This window comes from Bombus flavifrons, chromosome 14, assembly GCF_040668555.2.
Source record: "Bombus flavifrons isolate JBK064 chromosome 14, iyBomFlav1_principal, whole genome shotgun sequence".
Classification (NCBI taxonomy): domain Eukaryota; kingdom Metazoa; phylum Arthropoda; class Insecta; order Hymenoptera; family Apidae; genus Bombus; species Bombus flavifrons.
The window spans coordinates 5862614-5882192 of NC_138455.1; the positions used below are offsets into that span (position 1 = coordinate 5862614).

At 30.6% G+C, this 19579-nt stretch overlaps 3 protein-coding genes and 1 long non-coding RNA gene across 6 annotated transcripts; 2 read left to right on the plus strand and 2 right to left on the minus strand.

Annotated features, from left to right (window-relative positions):
- Positions 1-40: 40 nt before the first annotated feature.
- LOC138187045 (uncharacterized) lies at positions 41-590 on the plus strand. Its single transcript, XR_011175070.1, has 2 exons — positions 41-185; positions 326-590. It is a non-coding gene; the product is annotated as an uncharacterized LOC138187045 (long non-coding RNA).
- A 42-nt stretch (positions 591-632) lies between these two features.
- Positions 633-5229, minus strand: Hmt-1 (ABC transporter ATP-binding protein/permease Hmt-1). The gene is made up of 12 exons (XM_069127483.1): positions 5091-5229; positions 4952-4989; positions 4076-4553; positions 3802-4001; positions 3519-3681; positions 3105-3313; positions 2880-3026; positions 2586-2809; positions 2223-2503; positions 2046-2146; positions 1461-1962; positions 633-1385 (listed from the first exon to the last, which is right to left on the minus strand). Exons 3-12 carry the CDS (start codon positions 4382-4384, stop codon positions 996-998), a joined length of 2526 nt encoding a protein of 841 aa, XP_068983584.1. The 5' UTR covers positions 4385-4553; positions 4952-4989; positions 5091-5229; the 3' UTR covers positions 633-995.
- A 42-nt stretch (positions 5230-5271) lies between these two features.
- LOC138187041 (testis-expressed protein 10) lies at positions 5272-7816 on the plus strand. Of its 2 annotated transcripts, none has more exons than XM_069127485.1 (6): positions 5272-5412; positions 5549-5751; positions 5822-7001; positions 7075-7312; positions 7382-7536; positions 7613-7816. In XM_069127485.1, the coding sequence occupies exons 2-6, from the start codon at positions 5551-5553 to the stop codon at positions 7714-7716; spliced, it is 1878 nt and encodes a 625-aa protein (XP_068983586.1). In that variant the 5' UTR covers positions 5272-5412; positions 5549-5550; the 3' UTR covers positions 7717-7816. The 2 variants fall into 2 exon arrangements, with proteins under 2 accessions (XP_068983586.1, XP_068983585.1); XM_069127484.1 differs by having other exon boundaries at positions 5275-5412; positions 5523-5751.
- On the minus strand, positions 7542-19551 carry LOC138187037 (polyamine-transporting ATPase 13A3). Of its 2 annotated transcripts, none has more exons than XM_069127478.1 (18): positions 18949-19551; positions 15415-15531; positions 13983-14050; positions 13740-13907; positions 13471-13541; positions 13135-13401; positions 12723-12927; positions 12094-12292; positions 11682-11793; positions 11405-11594; positions 11121-11321; positions 10841-11026; positions 10360-10734; positions 10126-10267; positions 9880-10028; positions 9566-9794; positions 9398-9479; positions 7542-9118 (listed from the first exon to the last, which is right to left on the minus strand). In XM_069127478.1, exons 2-18 carry the CDS (start codon positions 15428-15430, stop codon positions 8071-8073), a joined length of 3708 nt encoding a protein of 1235 aa, XP_068983579.1. In that variant the 5' UTR covers positions 15431-15531; positions 18949-19551; the 3' UTR covers positions 7542-8070. The 2 variants fall into 2 exon arrangements, with proteins under 2 accessions (XP_068983579.1, XP_068983580.1); XM_069127479.1 differs by lacking the exon at positions 18949-19551 and adding an exon at positions 17225-17269.
- Positions 19552-19579: the final 28 nt, after the last annotated feature.

Sequence of the window (19579 nt, forward strand, 5' to 3'; positions counted from 1 at the left end):
AAAAAATTTACAAATATAAAACTTGGTACAAATTTTACAATCGATATTGAATCTTTTAAATTATTCTTTTATAACAAAAGAAAAAAATATTGTGAAAATTCTGCCATCAAAATTGGATAGAAATGAATAAACTCCATTTGTGATTTCTCAATATGGTTACACAAGAAACGAAAATCGCCTTCAAAGTAATTCTTTCCATCTCAAGTAAATTTTACCTGTAACATTATTAAAAATTTGAAACAAGTGGTTTAAGAAAGCTAAAATGCATATTTACTACAAAATTTAATACAAAGATAATGCTTTTATTAATTGTTTACATTACTAGGTAGTGTACGCTCTAGTATGGTTATTTTTTACAAGTTATTATTTTTGGGGTGCACAAGAAGTAACTGTAACAACTCCGATTGATGAATCTGGTTGGGTACCAGATGGAGCATTTGCATCTGAAATTATGCAAACTGGAGCACAGCCTGAAGAGCAAAGCGCTTAATGTATTAAACTTGCATAAAGAGATTAACTGTAATAAATTTTAATTATCTGTCTCTGATACAATAAATGGTGCCAAATAAATGTGAACAATTGAGTAAAAATGTTTATTTACAACTAAGTATGGAACTGATGAAGAACTCTAGTTATCATAAACATTAGTTTATTCATTCTTTTAAAAAATGAGACTTCAATGACATTTGCAAAAAACATTCATCTACAATAATTAGACCATTTTCAATAATAACTCTATACATACATACGTATCATGCTCTGATCATAGTAAACTATCTACAGAGCTAAGAAGTTACTATCACAAATTCTTCATATAAATTTAAAACAGATATTAAATTAAAATGTATATGTTTGTTTAAATTTATATCTTTTTAGTAAGTTACCCATGTAAGTAACTTGATACAAATAGATTTCTGTCAGTTTTCACAAACAGATAAGTAATATACATTTTTGAAAAATCAATTATTAAATTTAAAGAATAAAATTAAACGTAATTATGATTTTATTGTTTTGCTTTCTGAAGCGTCATCATTTGAATCTTTGGTAGCCTCCTGATCATTTTGCAATTGTGCTTGCCACATGGAATGGTACTTTCCATTATAAGAAATCAATTCTTCATGTTTGCCTCTCTCTACGATTTCTCCATCTTGCAAAACAAGAATTTGGTCGGCATGTATTATCGTAGATAATCTGTGTGCTATGATGATAGTCGTTCGATTAGCACAAACTTTGTTTAACGCTGCTTGAATGTTACGTTCTGTTTGCGTATCAAGTGCACTTGTTGCTTCATCTAAAAGTACAATCGCTGGTTCTTTCAGTATCGTACGCGCAATAGCAACGCGTTGTTTTTCTCCGCCACTTAAACGAAGACCTCTTTCACCGACCTATGCATAAACCAAATAAAATAAGTATGATGAGACATCAACAAATTAAGAATAATTTTATTATTAAACTCATACCTGTGTATCATAACCATTTGGAAATGAAAGAATTCTTTCATGAATGTCTGCGTTTCGAGCTGCTGATATTACATCCGCATCTATAGCTTCGATATGTCCATACTGAATATTGTACTTTATGGTATTATTAAACAATACTGTATCTTGAGGTACAACACCTATAGCTCGTCTCACGGAATCCTGAGTGACGGTTTTAATATTTTGTCCGTCAATCAAAATTGCACCCTGCTCCACATCATAAAATCTGAATAATAGTCGTATAATAGTAGATTTTCCTGCTCCAGATGGTCCAACCAATGCAACAGTCTTTCCTGCTGGCACGACGAAGCTAACATTTTTTAATATAATCTTTTCAGGTGTGTAACTAAATGTCACATTCAAAAATTCTAGTAAGCCACGTTTTACTATTAATGGACCAGCACCTGGAGCATCAATAATTTCTTGATCTTCTCTCAGAAGATCAAACATATTTTCCATGTCAACAAAATTTTTTTGTATTGCACTGTATTCAAAATAAAGAAATATAATTATTTTAAAATAGGTAATATAATTTGATGCTTAAGTAATACTGACATAAATACTGACCGATAATATGTTCCAAACCAGTTTAGTGGCACGTAAAGCTGAATGATATAACTCGCAAATAAAACATAGTCACCAATGGTTAAACCTTGTTTGGTTATAACCTATAATCATAGGTTAATTATATGTATTTGTTAAATATTTAAATTTGAAACAATTGGAATAACATTTTGTACTAACCATATGTAAGCAAAGTAAAGAACCAGCAAGCAAACCGCTGCAAACAATTATATTTTGTAAAGTATTTAAAATATTTAATGTTATCATTGATTTCCATTCTGCAGCTTGGAATTCCAATATTGCTTTTCTATAACTATCGACTTCATATGATTCTGCCCCATAATATTTAACAGTTTCAAAATTAAGTAAACTGTCTACACTTCGTGCTTTTTGAGCATTATCTGCTAAGTTCATGCGTCTCTGGAACTTAGTACGCCACTCAGTAACCAAGATTGTAGCAGCTAATGTACAAAAATATTGAAATTTAATAAAATTCTGTGATTTTAATAATGGATACAGAAATGTTAAAGATGTAGTATTTACCTATATAAAGACTCATAGTCAGAAATACAATTAAACCAAACCATTTGTTGTAAGCAACAACAAAGAATGCAACAGCTACAATGATATCAACAATTGTTGGAACAATTGAAAACAAGATGTAATTGAGAAGATTGTTTACAGAGTCTGTCCCACGATCCATAACTCTTAAAACCTCTCCAGTTTTTCTTCCTAGATGCCAACGTAAACTTAAGCTGTGTAAGTGTCTAAAAAAACGTTTAAATATAAAGATTAAATATAAAAGTATAAAAGATTCTACAAAAAAAGATTATTTACCTAAACAATTCTACTTCAATTTCTCGAGTTGTATACTGTTGTATACGAATCCACAGAAATGACCTAAGATTATTTAGTAACCCCATACCACCCGTACCGCCACCTTGTAAGAATTTGAATGCTACATATATTAATATAAGATCCCACCTGTTATGAAAGTTAAACATTTTATGAAATACGCCTATTTATTTATTTTTGTAAGATCTTAATGAAAACTTTGTATACCTAAATAATACAGGAATGTCAGTGACACTATCCACAATTTTTTTATTATAAATTGGAACATATAAGTTTATTAAACGTCCCAACATAAGTAGTCCAAAACAAAAAGTAACACGGAGTTGGAGCATGAAAGATTTTGGCCATAAAAATGGTGTCAAAGTTTTTATCTTATACCATGCATTCTTCCACGTAGAACTGGTATCCTCAGGTCTCTGAAAATATTGTCAAAGTTATATTATCATGAAACACAAAATTTAATAAATAATTAATGTTTAACAGATAACTATTTATATATTGATATAACAAATTTCATTTTTTTTTATATATTCAAAGCTTTTATTTAATCCAATAGCGATTACAAAACCCTTTTTCAATTAAATTCAAATTATCCACTAAGAATATATTTCAATGACTTACACCTTGATAATATCTTGACCGTGGAGTTGGATCATTATTTAAAGTATGATATTCAGAATCTGTATTGCCAGTTATTCCTGGAGCTTTGAGACCTAGAGCAAAGATAATAAGGTTGCTAACATAACGTAGAATGAACAGTGCCATCTCAATCTGGTCTGTTAATCTGTAAATAGCACACACATATATAAGAATCATCTCACCAGATATAACAAACAAATATAGATAGTTCCTTAATCATGTGAGTATTTAGAAAGCTTATTATTATTATTATTCTAAAACTTACGTGTTTAAATGAAACCACCATTCAACTTTACCAATATTAACAAACACAACATTTTCTGCAACAAATGCTAAAGTCCAAAAGCCCAATAATACAAGTCCATGCCCTTGTGGTGGCACACTTGGTAACAGTTTATGCCTTTCTACCTTTAGTATGTATATTGAATATGGATACACAATTATTGTTAATACTGTTGTGAGAATCTAAAAATTAAAATTCATTATATTCTAGAATTAAAGAATATTATTAAGAATAAAAATTGAACATAATCTGTTACCATGTAACCATATATTTTATTGTCATTCAAAACTGTTCCTTGTAGAATTATTCTTGCTACACTAAGTATTGGAACAAAATAAAGGAAGAATTTTTGGACATTGTACAATTTATTTCTAGGTAATAAAGTTGCAGCAGTTTCTGTCCCATATTTCCGATACATCCAAAGTTGAATTGTACCAAAAATTAATAAATACGAAGAAATAATTGCAATACTGATAGTGTCCATGAAGCATTTGGACATTCCATGGTCCACCCAAATATCGGAAAAGGTAATATTTGGAGGACAGTAAGTCATCGTAGTATTCATCTTTGACTCTTTGAAACTTAAATTTGCCACTCTTTTAGAAGGTCAAAAAATTAACCCTTTAACGGTAATGTTTGTTATTATATTACAAGTTTACACTATTAATCACCATATTATTTAATCCATTCACAATTATTTTAATTCATTGTAACTTCTAGTTTATTGATAACATCTGAAAAAGTATATAAGATACATTATATGTATATTGAAAGCTTATATTTAGATAAAATACTGTATCATAATGAGATTATATAAGTTTTATTATGTTTAGAGTTACAAAATTCTAAATATCACTAGATACTCAAATGCCACATAAAATTCATATATTTTTATATAGTTTTACAAATTAACATTGACATTAGCTAAAATATATCATAATCAAAAATATCATACTTATAAACATAAGATAAATCATAACATCATATTTTTATAATATAAATTAATTTCATATTACATCATTTCGCATTAACGAATAATTACAAAAAAAGGTGCAACAGTAAACAATTTTTTCTAGAAATTTATGATGTCATTCTATTTCAATATAAAACGTGAAATAATTAAACTATTTACCTTTTTTTTCTAAACACATTTGCTTCGTCACGATAAACCTGTAATCGAATTAATGTTTTGTAAGACTGAAGATGCAAATATTTTTCTAAAACGACCTAACCTAATATATATAGTCGTAGAGTTTAATGAATCCACTTACAATAATATTGTTACATGAGGATAAGACATCGATTTCAAGAAGTAAGAAATCTTTTTACAGACATTTACAAATTATTTTCTCTAAATTAAAGAAATTTACATTATATCCGACGTCAGAATAGAGAAATGCACTTCTACATGTCACTTCAATTTAATGTATATATGTATATATAAAAGCACATGATATGACTAAGTAGTTATGTCTATACCTCGTGGGTATATGATATATAACTACGTTTTTATAAGAAAATTTTGAAAATACGAGGTGTTTTTTATTACTTTTGCCATATTGTATGCACATTTTTTAACCAATCTGCTATATAGTGAGTAATGACTTACATAAAGTATATTTTTTGTACTAACCTAAAAATTATATGAACATAACCTAAAACAAGTATACATACAATAATTTTTATTAACTAAAATTTGACAGAAATTTATTTCGTTTATACTAATTAGTCATGGCTAAGGGTCATAAACATTTGAAACGTCTAAAGTCTGAAAAAGCGAAGGTAAAACTGAAAGCAAAGAAAACGAAACATTTACCAAAAGGATTAAATGTCACAGATCCTTCATTTAAAGTTAAAAAGATAGTTATACGAGAACAGTTGAAGCAGCATGATGAGACGGACATACTTAGCAAGAGGAAGCTTAATATTAAGGTATTAATAGTAAGGTATTTCTGTATTTATAATTCTATATTAAGATTCAAAATAAGAATTTGATTTTTAGGAGTTATTGTCACGTTTACAACATCATAATTCAACAGTTCGACAAGATGCTGTAAAAGAATTAAAAGAAATTTTGTCAGAACATTCTTTGAAATTATTAAGTTCACAATTCGGACCACTTTTGCAAGGTGTTTGTGCGTTGTCCCTTGATAAAGAGAGAGATATTAGACGTAACTCTTTGAAAGTTTTGAGTCTAATCCTTGGACCAGTTTCTAATGATCAACTTAATCCATATTGTGATGTATTGATTTCCTATTTGAGATGTGCTATGACACATATTGATCCTTATATCAAAGAAGATGCCTTACTTTTCTTGGATGTACTTATACAAAATTGTAGCAATATACTAGCAAGAAACAGTTATAAAGTATTGCCAAATTTTTTAGATATGATTTCCAGATTGCATACAGAAATGAAGCCTGGAAGACAATTAGTAACAACCTTAAATTCTAAAAATACTAATGTTAAATGGAGGATAAAAGTATTAGAAAGACTTGCTACTATGTTTAGTTCTATTGTTACCTTTTTTAAATCTCAACAGATTATCAGTCCAGGTGAAAGTGCAAAAGTTATAACTGTGAATAAAAATACTAGATATATTCCTATTTATACAAATATAAATTCTCAGAATTGTGAAGTTGATTTTGAAAGAATTGACAATGAAGGAAGAAATAACAGTAATAATACTTTAGATGCAGATGAACTTATGAGTTATATAGAATTACTCATGCCACTTATATTTGACAGCTGGATTGAAGTATGTCCAGATGAGAAAAATATTGACTACTCTGCACTTTTGATTTCTACAGAAGCATTGGAATTACTAAAAAGTACTGTAGAAATAATACAATTAATAATTGAATGTATAGATATATTATATACAGAATGTGATGTAAATATGAAATTTTGGTTTAAAAGTAATTTCCAGGATTCTTACACAAAGAATTTCGTTTCAAAATTTCCATACAATAAATTAGGTGCTACAGGATGTTTCCTTCCTTCAATAAGAAATAGGAAACGCCAACAAGATTTTGCTATAGATAATTCATATGACATTTGTTTAGGATATAACTTAGCAATTTGTCAAATTTATGTATGGTTTACATCGATACAAAGTGATGATAAAATGATGTCTAAATTAATGAAAAATTATTGCACATCTATAATTAAGTATTTAAATGGTATAGTAGAACCTATTTCTAGCGTTTTCAATTAAGTTGATAAAACATATGTTAATGCCTTTTTCATTAATAGGGAAACTTGAAATCTGGTCTGACATAAATAATACTGTATTACCACAACTGACTAAGCTTCTGAGAACATTATTTTTAAAAGCAAGTAAAGTTTGGTACAAAAATTACCTTGATTTAAGTGAAACTTTACAATTAGTTGTAAATGCATGTTGTAATCAGTCAAAAAAGGAGATGCAGTTACAATTATTTTCTGTGATTAGCGAGATAATGTTAGATCATACTTTACATGAATTGCACAGGTAAATAATTCTACAATCTTTTTTAAACCTGTCCTTAATGTTCTTACAATAATGTCTAATTTATTATAGGGAAAGTGCATTTAAAGAATTTATCTCAACTTTGCCAAATCTCTTGTTAAAGTCAAAAATACATGAAAATACAATACAAATAATAAATAAAATTGTGCTCCGTTATAGAGGTTGGATTCAAAAAGAACTTGTGGCAAATCACAAAGACATTATAGGTAAATATACTTAAAAATATTATATTTATCATTGCATATACGCTTACGAACAATGGCATTATTATTCGTATTACAGAAAACGCTAAAAAGATTGAAATTATCGGATCCGAAGACAACAAACAGTCTCGTCTTATGATATGTAATTTGTTTTATTTCTTAGATACCCAGATTTTCTACTAAGCAAAATAAATATATATTTTACATACATTTTTGTTACAAATTCTTACGAAAACTGTATTTTTCATGTTTTTAATAAATTACTAATAAATTACTATTAAAATTTCGAAAATATTATTCGACATTGAAACATTATTAGTAATATGCAATCGTTAGTTTTATTAAATTATTGATAATTACTTGATAGTTATTACAAACATACACTATACATGTACAACAATTACAAGCATTATCTTGAAAATGTTTGTATCGTTTTACAGCACCACTCTTAAAGTTTCGAAAATACTTCGTAATACTTACGTATATATATTAGTACTGAAAATTGTAAAATCGGGTAAAGTATTTTCAAGGTACGACTTAAACTCTAGTTACCATATTTGTATTTCGTGGTGATTCATCATCAACGAATGAGTAGTTATCAAATGCGTGCAATCCATCATTGTTTTTAGACTCTATTGTCCTATTGTTTTGTAAATTCGTTTTAGTGTCATTATTATAAGATTTCTCCTCTGGATACGTTACGTTAATGATATTTTCTACACTCGGAGTTAATGGTAACGTTGGTAATTCTTTACTGAGCGTTGGCCAACTTAAGTTGTTCTTTAGCTCGTGTTCTATTCTCAAATATTCCTTCTTAGATTTCTCAGGTTTGTAAAACTTCGATTTAGATTTTTTCTCAATTAAATACTCTATAACAAACGTTTCAACGAAGAAACAAACTACAAAGTTCGCAAAAGCGAGTGCTAAAATAATAATCCTCCAGTCGTACACTGGAGGCAAGAGTAGTTGAAGCATATTTACTATCCAATTTGCTGGATAAACCGTGATATAAGCGCAAACGATGGTCAATAATATTATGGAAGATATAAATGCAGTATTCGTGTAAATGGCTTTTCGATATGGTTTCCCACGTGAAAATATTATAGCCATCGTTATATACTGGAACATAGAAACGCAATAAACGGAATAATTCTCATAACACATATATCCAGTGTCATTGTTGTAAATGAATGGTGTAAACCATGGAAAAGTGCGAACCGCATGATAAGCGATAGCTTGAAAAATCGTCATTATCAACATATGTACAGACAAAGAAAAGATCGACGTGAAACTTAGCAAACTAGTCATAGGAGGTTTTTTTACTAACTGCTTTTCGTACGCTCGAGTTTTTCCGAAAAATGAAGCAAAGTTAACGATAAGACAGATATCGATGAACAGAAACTCCAAATCTGTCAGATCCGAGTCGATCGAGTAGAGAATAATGACAGATAAAAATTCTGTTAATGAATAGGTGACCATAAATTTGAAAATTCCAAATGACGTAACTAGTGCAGCACGACCTTCCTTTATCACCTTTGGTACGCAGGTTATATCCGGTACTTTTGATGTGAAGGGGCTCGCAACGCTAAAAACGATATTTCGCTGAATGTTACTACATAAATATTCAGAATAATTCTAGAAATTTAAGCTAACTCTCCTTGTAAATAGAAAGTTGTTTCTTGTCTCCAAGTGTATAATTAAAAAATAAACTGAGAGCAAGCATTGGATAAATTTTTAGAATCATTATATAGCATAAAAAATATATACATAAATTATGTATGATAAACTTGTTATATATGAAAGTTAAATCGCCCGTGGTTGTTACGTAAAAAAATGATGTAATTCTTTAGCATTGAGATATTACCTAGATTCTGCTTCGGATAAAGATATGCCTGCGTGTGCGGCTCTCAGAGCACCGCAATCATTAGCACCATCTCCACACATAGCTAGGATGATTGTAAAACATTTTGAAATGTATATTGTACAGGATACTGAAATTAATATACGGTAAATGTTAAATGGCGATGCATACCCACATAATAACCAAGTTGCATTAATTCCAACACTAATTGTTGCTTCTGATCGCTGGTCATCCGGGCAAATATTGCACCACGGACGCAAATTTTTGCTATGATATCTGGATAATGCTCACGCAATAATTGCCATGATTGGCCTGTTAATGCGAATCGATAATTAGTGTTGCCTATATTTCGTTCTATATCTTTCAATTCCAGTATGTTAAGTTTTTTATTATGAAGACTCTGGAAAAAAGAAATAGCCAGCTGTTCTCTTCAATCTTTCTGAATATCAATTTTAAAATTTTCCATTGGAATTTAAGGAATTTACCAATTTTGAAGACATTTCTTGAGCATTGAAATAAATCTCAGGCTGTGATTTATTTTCTTCCATAACTACCGTCACATCTATCACAGATTCTTGCGGCGACAAAATGCCACATTCTTTTGCAACGCTCACTGCAGTCTGAATGTTATCCCCTGTGAATGTGAGAAGTGAGTGAGTCATTTTGCTATCCAACAACTAATACTAATATGTTGAAATGCCATCGTACGGAAATTGCTAAACTCTAATTACCCGTAATCATTAAAACATGTATGTTAGCTGTTCTTAGCTCCTTGATCACTGGTATAGTTGGTGCCTTCAACCTGTTTTCCATAATAACTAAACCTAGAAATTCAAGGTTCTGTTCGACCGCATCTCGAGGCAATTTCATTATCTGTACAGGATATAGGAAATTTAATCGAAAATCTAATTGAATATAGAAAATTGGAAGTTTATAAAAAGAAATATCAAGTTGATTATTTTTACCTTATTACTATTTTCGGGTAATTTCGTTTGTCCCATAGCTATTACTCGATAACCCTGTTCTGTGTAACGTTTTAAACAGATCATTATATCTTTCGGTATGGTTTCAGGTTTGCTTAAACTAAATATCATTTCGGGTGATCCTTTCGTGTAAGCTTTGTACGTATCGGAACCCAGTACGCGTACTATCACAGACATTCGTTGGAGAGAGCTCGAGAATTGATATTGTTGCACTATTCCAATTTCCGATATTTCGTTCATATTTTGCGTGAAACTATTGTCTTTTGGCGGTTTCACGATTGTTGGTGCTACAAGATCGTATTTATTTGAATGTTCGTTATTGAACTCTTCTAATATCCATCCGGTACTTTCGAACATCTAAATCAATAATTAATCTAAATCAATAATTAATCATTCCTTTTTTCAATGATACTTCGATTCAAGGATGATTTCTGTGTAATTGTAATTTATTATAGTAGATTACCTTAACGTCTAAAGGATCCCCGCAGAGTGTACCATTTATTAATGTTAAGCTATGACAAACTAACATTCCCTCAAAGAGAAGATGATTGTTTAATTTGGGAATAGATCTTTCTGCTTCACCGAGAACACCATTCGTACAAGGCACAATGCCCCACATATCTAAACCATCTTCTGTTAAAGTACCAGTCTGTACATAGAAATATACAAAAGATAATTAACTAATATTATATAATATTCTCAGATTTAAATTATATAAGTTATGTAGACTACATTCTTCTAACCTTATCGAAACAGATGCAATTTATACTGCCAGATACGTTAATAACTCTATTACTAATACAGTATATTTGTGCTCGTTTCAATCGTACTTGAGCGTATAGCTTTCCTACGGTCATTGCTGCGGGTAATGCTGGTGGAATTACTATTGTTATTATATCTAAAGCTTTTATCACTATATCTCCCGCTGTGATTCCCCTGGAAGCCTAGAGAAAAGAATATTTGTGTAATATTTTATTGAAGAAATGCATTAAGCTTTTATTCTTGGAAATGAAAATATAAAATGTACCTTGGTTACAATAGTGTAAATGAAACCGCATGTTGCGATAAGTGCTAGTATGCCAATAAACTTGTAAGAATCTTGATCGAACTTAAAATCTGCAGGGGGTGGGTACAAGATAGCAGCGACCAAAGAACCTTTACTCGTATGGAATCCTGTTCGAATAACTCGAGCTAGAACTGGTCGGTCGTTGTAACTTCTAATGACGAATGCGAATTAACAGTTAAAAATAGTTTACAATTTACAACGTATGCAGCAATTATGCACAGTTCGAACAAGGTATTACCTTGTTTGGATAATAGTGGTGCCGCTATACATCGTATGATGAGAGCATTCTTTAGAATCGTACAAAACGTGACGCGATGGTAGTGGGGTTTTCGTTACGGGTACAGATTCCCCTAAAATTTTATTCAGTAAGTGAAAACTAATTAATGCAGTAATCCACAAGAGTATTCGAACACTTGTAGAAACTCTTTACGAATGTTATTATCTGTGTTAATACGAAAAATTTTAAAAATTACAATGAGACTATCATGATTGTATTGATAAAATTTGAAAAAAAATGTGTATTTAATACAAGTTTTATATAAGTTTTATATAATACAAATAATATGTAAATAAAAATGTTTTAGGTAGGTGTTCAAAAAATTTCGTGAAACATTTACAATTAGTTACAATTAGTTTATGACTAATCATACCAGTCAGCATCGATTCGTTTAAAATGCATTGTCCTGTTAAAAGTACCGCATCGCAAACGACAGTGGCCTGATGCTTGGGTAATTCTATGATATCACCTGGTACTAAATCGCTGCTCGGTATATTTTCTGTCACTTTAGAGTTCCTGTACACGCGAACTGTTTCCGTGGATGTGACTGTACCGTGAAGATTGATTTGATTCTGCAAAACGTTTCTCGTTTCAACATGAATATAGGATTCAAAGAGGTCTATGGAAAATTTACATTTACACTTTGGGCTTTAGACATTTATAAATGGACTCTGGATAGCTGTAAAATTTCTAAGAAGAAATTACCTTACATACACTGTTCCAGTACATATTATAAGATAAATATAGCGAGGTTGTAAGAACTAGGAAACAAATAACTAGGAAAGGCCTTCAGTTTAATTATTCAGGAACAGACCTGAACTAGTCTTTTCTACGCATTAGCCTAATTTAGATTAGTAAAATATGACGTTATAAAAATTAGACTTTTGATAAAGCTAATAAGCTTCCCGGTTAACTTTACTCCAAAATAAAATTCTTTTACGACGTTTTACTTAAATAATGCCCGTTTCAGAACGCAATAAGGTTTTAGAATAGCGTTTTTACCTTGCGAGTTTGTATTATAGAGCTGATAATTCCAAACAATGACATACATATGATTGCTGCGGTATAATATAAATAGCCTTCTGTAAACCACACACACAGAGTAAATACTTGAAAAATGTAAAATGGATTCAAGACTTCTAACAATAGTAATACGCCTATATTTTGCACAGGAACGCCGATTTCATTGCTTCCGTATACGATCCGTCTATAAAATGAGAAGAGATATCAGAATAATAATCATTAATTTCGAATAATATTCTGAATGTTAAATAAAAAATGAATGTAATGAATTAAATATGTATAACGTAATACGGCGTTTTATTTGTTAGAGTAATTGCTTAATTATTCCGAATTTCTTAAAATCATGATGTGAATGCATAAATTATCACTTATTAGATTACTTTATCACTACCTAAGGCATTGTTCTTCTTTAGAGAGTCCATGATTATTATTAAGATTAAGATCCGAACACAGTGTGTACTTGTCTAGGCCTACCAATCTAGAAAATGTATTTTGTGTAACGTCCCAGATGTAACATTGCTTTTTACACCAGAAAGCTTTGACCTCGTACATTTCACACTGTGTGCCATTCTCTAAATTAATCTTCAACTTTTTACACCTGATTTTCTCGACGAACTCCTCGTCATTGCTACCCAAATCTCTGAATAAATCCTGGGTACTAATAAAAAAGAAGATCTATTTGAATCTGTGAAGATTATATTGACAGGAAGTTCAGAACTGAACCAACCTGATATTCTTTGCCGAGATAGTCTTCACATCCTTCACGAAATATGATTTATATTTTCCTTGATAGTTATCCTAGATACGAAATTATATCCATAACTATTAATTAAATAATTTATGTTAATCTGAAAGATTAGTTTCTTCGTGGATATTTTAAATAAATATGTTTCGAAGGATGAAATGGTCGAAATTTTGAATATTCGATACGATTGATATTTATATTTTTAAAAATTGATAAAAAATTTCTAATGACGCATAGTTCAAAATTCTTACAGTTATAAGTAATTTCGTGGCACAACTCAAAGAACATTTGTTGTGAGTAGCATAGAGATGTAATTGGGGATACCAGTGGAACAAGAGTCTGATCCACCCGATGGTTAATACGTAAGAAATATAAGTCAGGATACTTTTTGATCTGCTTTTTTCGAATCCGTAAACACGCTAAAAGTAATATATCAAGTTTAATCAAGATATCTGTGAAATTGTACTATAGAATAAATTATTGTAGATACTCACCATGTCTTCATCCTGACCAGTATGAATCTTCTGCCACTGCACTCTCGATGTTTGGTCATCCTTTATCCCTAAACAAAGAAAATCATAAAAATATAACTATTTCGCTTTTATTTTAAATGTTAAACTGTGAAATATTTCTCAACATTCGATACACATAGTGTGTATTAATGAGAGAAATTTTTTGAATAAAACTTTGCTATTATATGTTTTGTGGAAGATTACGTAACAGATAACTTTCATTTGAGACATTTTTCTCTTATATTTTTACTTCCGCAAATATCCAAGGTGACAACTTTTATTGAACCATCTTATACATGTGTACGAATACTTCAGTGAAAGTTTTTGCTTCTGATAATTATACACTATGAAACATTAGTGACCTACATGGTGTGGAACGTATTAAACATGTAACTAAGTCGTGCAGTTTATCGATACATATCATTTTTGATATAGTTTCTTTTGTACAGGCAATAATAATCGAATCGATATCAATTAATAGCAAGTTACTTGTAGTTGTAAAAATGTCAGTCTTTTCCTTTTTTTAAATTTAATGGTAGAACTCAAGTGCAGATTTCTGACGTCTTACGTTATCGTTGCAATGAATCAAAGCTGTTCGCACGAATCACTCGAAGGAAACGTTTTCCCGTTAGAAACGATAATTCCTTGGCAAACACTATCCGGTTATGTCGCGATAGTGTTCGCTCGTTATCAGGTCATCAGACGCGATTGCATCTTAGATAAAAAAATATATATTTATAAGGATTCTACGGAAATTTGTCATTAGCGATAACTGAGGAATCTTCTTATCGCTCGCAAATAAAAATTCTTTGGTTATACGTATTTGAAGGTTCGCGAATCTCGGTTATTGACGTTATTGCCAGTTCGAAAGATTAGAGAACACGTGGATTGATGTCGTTTACAAACAATTGCTTATTTTATCAACTTATCATTGTTTTATTTACTTTTTTATTTTATCATTAAAATAATATTTTATTTGCTTCAATATCTCCTTCCGTTTCAGGATGTGTTTACTTCCAGTAACTAAGTTGTGGGTGTTTATGAAATATGCAAATTTACTTTTTTATGAACACAGAAGTGAAAGAAGTGAAATCTACGCAGAAATTTGTTTCATCCGCTAAATATCATAACCAGTAATGTTGTATATATTCTTGAGTAATAATTCCTTGAATTTCCCACAGATACATAAGTAAATCTGCAATCTATATAGTTTTATTTCTTCTTTATTTGATAAAATATGTAGATCTCTAAATTGATGGCGGTATCAAAGAGATTCTTGTCATAACTATTTTCGAAAACAATATCTTCGATTCGACCTTTCCATCGAGAATTTATACGTGAGAAGACTAAAAATTCAATAGCAGCAGAAATATAATCAGAAGATGTTTTTGAATATACGTCACACATGACTCACCATTGGATGTTGTCATAACTTTAAACTTTTGCTGCTGATGGTCCTTTCGAGTTCTCAAGTTCTTTTCTTGAACTTGAGACGCCGTCAAATACGGATTTCCGCTTGTACAAGCCGCAGCTAGAATAAAATGTAAAATTTTCACATAAATGAAGAAAACTTTCTATTGGATAATTCTAGAAAATCAATAATCCTTCGCTTATAAATAAATGATCAGATGCAAAAGAGATGAAAAGATCGTGTTTAAATCCATTGTAAATGAAGAACAGGTGACCATGTTCCTCGCAAGGAATTAAACGGCGTACGGAAGGAATACTAATGCGGTTATTTCGTGAAAGAAGACACTGCCAGAACAGACGTCAAATAGGTAGTTCGACACTGAACATGATTACAGTGACCGTGCACTTGAATTACGACATAATAAGTTGTTGGCGAGTCAAGTGGCGAAATTACAGCCAGCCACGTGTACTGACTAATCTATGCAATCTTATTCAAGTTTTCGATCAAATACAACCAAATGCAAGTGGAACAACAAGACAATTGATATCCATCTATGTACACCGGTGAACAGATCAATCAAACTATTCTACCTTTTAGACAATACTTTTCTATTGTTAGCAAGACAGTTTCTTTCTTCACACTGCCTTCATCGTTATTTTTAACACTGAGTCGACAAATTGAAAAACGATAATAGTATTGATAATATCATACTACAAGGATAAATATGTTTCTGCAAAAAGTACACTCTGCGCATAAATGAATCTAATGCAACGATAATTCGATTTTGAGTACCATAGAATTTCTAAATAATCTTCACAGAGTCTATGTCATAAAGACGAATGATGCATCATTTATTAAACTATCGTACAATTATCTGTAATTAAAGAAAAAAGAATTGAAATATCCATTTAAAGGATCAACAGACTATGAATGAGTAATGGTAAAAAAAAAATTTCGATAGCTATGTTTTGAAACAACTTTTATGCACAGAACTGTTCTTTAAAGACTTATCCTTCTTTTGATTGACGTTTATCTCAAAAGAACAAGAAGCATACAAGCGATCTAATCTGGCTTTTACTGCATAAATTGAAGTTCTTAGCATGTTCAGTCTCGCCACCTTTCATTTCCTCATTTCTGATTTAAGATCTCCGTAGACCTTGCAGAACTCTTTTTTTTTGTCCAGCTCCTTCGATCAATGACGATATAAACGTGTTCATCTTTTCGTATCAAAGCTTCGTATAAATTTCACAATCAGTAATATTAAACAGAGTTGCGGACATTTTTTCAACAACTGTCCAAGGTTCGATTGTATCGGAGATCAAATTGCGATACATTGGAAAGCTGCATCATGGACATATATTTTTTTCTCTGTGATATCATTCTAGTATGAACCGGTTGAAGAATAAGATAAAATAGGATTGAAAGCACGTGTCCTGTTATTTCACTGTTATCTTACAATAATCATGCGGGCTAAAGTATTCTTAGATGATTGGTTCTTTTATTTACCATCTGTTACACACGCGTTCATAGTATGCTATTCATTCATTGTAAAAAAGATCCTAAGGTGTAGGCTGTCGCAATATCTTCCGCTTGAATCGTCATTTTTAATATAAAATGATGGCTAATAACGATAATTTGTTTTTGTATTCTAACGTCATTCAGATCTTGATATAATAGAGAAATAATTACGATCCTGACTTATACGTGAACGCATTTTTATTTGATGGAATTCTACGTACACTAATAGCTCTAATTAACGCGATAAACTTCAACTAACTTCGTAGTAAAAATTGTATAGAACGGTGAACATTACTTTTAAGTCACAATTCGTGTTAGTTCTGTATCAGAGATTTCCAAGTTTCTATCAATGGATTAAAACTTCATAAAAGAACAGCAGAAAATATCTGTAACATATTTCAGACGTATTAAAATTTACTATAACAAAGGTAATACATTTATGATAATTTCAAGAACTTCTTCTAATATAGAACAATATATTGCCGACATTTTGTCAAATAAAAGATACTGTTAATATATTGACTTAGAAAAAGACAAAAGAACGCAAAGCTTATATGTAATAGAACAATTGATTGATTCTTCGAAAAAAAAAAAGACAATTTGTACATTTGAAATCGGTATGTAAGTACCTTCTTCAACATTCTATTGTAGTACTTAAGTGTATTATAGTTAAATAGTTCTTTCGACATTTAATTACAAGAAACCCAATAATTTATCGACTTTATTTTCCATCTTATGAAGAAGTTATAAAAAAATTAATTTACTCATTACTTTGAATGAAATTTATGTTAGGGCGCAATGTATAGGCATTGACAAATGAGTGCAAAGATAATAATTTATTTTTTATGTATGTATGTTGAAGTACATTTTAGCGATAACAAAAGTAATACGTTTAGACCTAATTTATCAGTAATCAGTACGTAAATTCCAAGATAAAAGAGACATAGTAATATTGTGGAAATATGATATTTGTATCGCTATTACTCCATTCTATTATGTATAAACATTATCGGCTCCATGCAATGCCCATTTTATTGTGAAATGTGTGTCACGAAAGGCTTTTATGTGAACGGTGTTATTTACCATGTCATTAGAAATGCAACTCGCGCTTCTATACTTTTAGGTACAAGTCATTGCATAACGCAATACCCGCAACTTTAGTAACTTGTTCTTTCGCAAAGATCAGTGATCTGTGAATGACAAATGGAAAAGAGAAACAAAAGTAACGCAAAAATTGATGTCTCATAGAAAAATTCACGATTGCGTGTATCGTTTATAAAAAGCTACTTTTCCTTTTCATTCGTGCTGATTTAAATGTTCAAACTCTACTGATTGATGAATTAAACTGTTACTTTCACTATGGTTGCTTGTTTCCGGTTCATTTTTATCAATGACTAGAATAAATCGGTGAATGTATGTATATCGTTACATTATTTGGAACAATCGGAAATTATATCTTGATGGTAAAATTAATCAAGATTCTATAAAACAAAAACAAATGAAAGATTAGTTTGTGAAATGTGATGGTACAATTAAATAGTTAGCGATAAATAAATAGATACTAAAAAATATTTTTACTTACTGATTTGCTTACCGAAATAAGTACAATATTGTGTGCAGTTTACGTTATAAAGAGAATACAAGAAATAATCTTCTATTCTTCACTTATTATTGAAGAAAGCAATTATCGCAACATAAGTTGATAAATAATATCGCAAATTTTATGTTGTTTATGCTATAGTGAATACACCCTAGAATGAGTGCTGAAAACGTATGAAATATTTACAGTGGCTACAAAAAGAATTTGTACATATTCTTATTTTGCAATGAAGTATATTGTCATCAGCATCTATACATTCTTTATTCATAATGTTAATTTTTTGTAATCGCATGAAAGTACTATTACAGGATACGAAATTTATCATACTTGAATCTAATTAATTAATATGTGAGTATTATAGCAAATGCAATAGTGTGCAAATAGCTTTTGTAGCTGTTGTATAAATAGAAGAAACATACTCGAATTTTTAGTAATCCTTCCCTTGGTCCAATCCCTTTATTTTCACGGGGACGTAGTCCAAGGCTTGTGCACGAGTACGTGCATTCCCAACGAACTTTTAATCGAGCAATTTTCACCGCTACTATATCTTCACAAGAAACGCGAAAGATTTACAAGTAAAGTTCTTGGCTGTAATTTTTTTCTCGCTTCTGTGTTCAATATTACCGATACTAAATCGTAAGTTCACTATGATTACGACTTATCGATGCACGTGATAAAGACCGAGGAAAATTTTACTTCTTTACTTCAAGGATCATTAAAAGGAAATATTGAAGTCAAAATCAACAATGATATATATCGAATCGTGTATGGTATCAATATATCGAATTGTAGCAGGAAATGTCACAAGGCCAACGTTTTAATCGTGATCGAATCAAAAATTGATAATATACACTCTACGAAGATCGATCGGGAATATCAAACGTTTCGTTAAAATGGTTTCGTGATAGTACAGAGAAATTCTAGATAGATTCAATCAATCGAAGTGACCTATCATTTCAACGAATGCACCACTACCTGTTTCGCGCCACGCACCCGGCTATACTGTGCCATTCTGTACCTCTCCTGTAACTCTGATGTACGAATTTATCC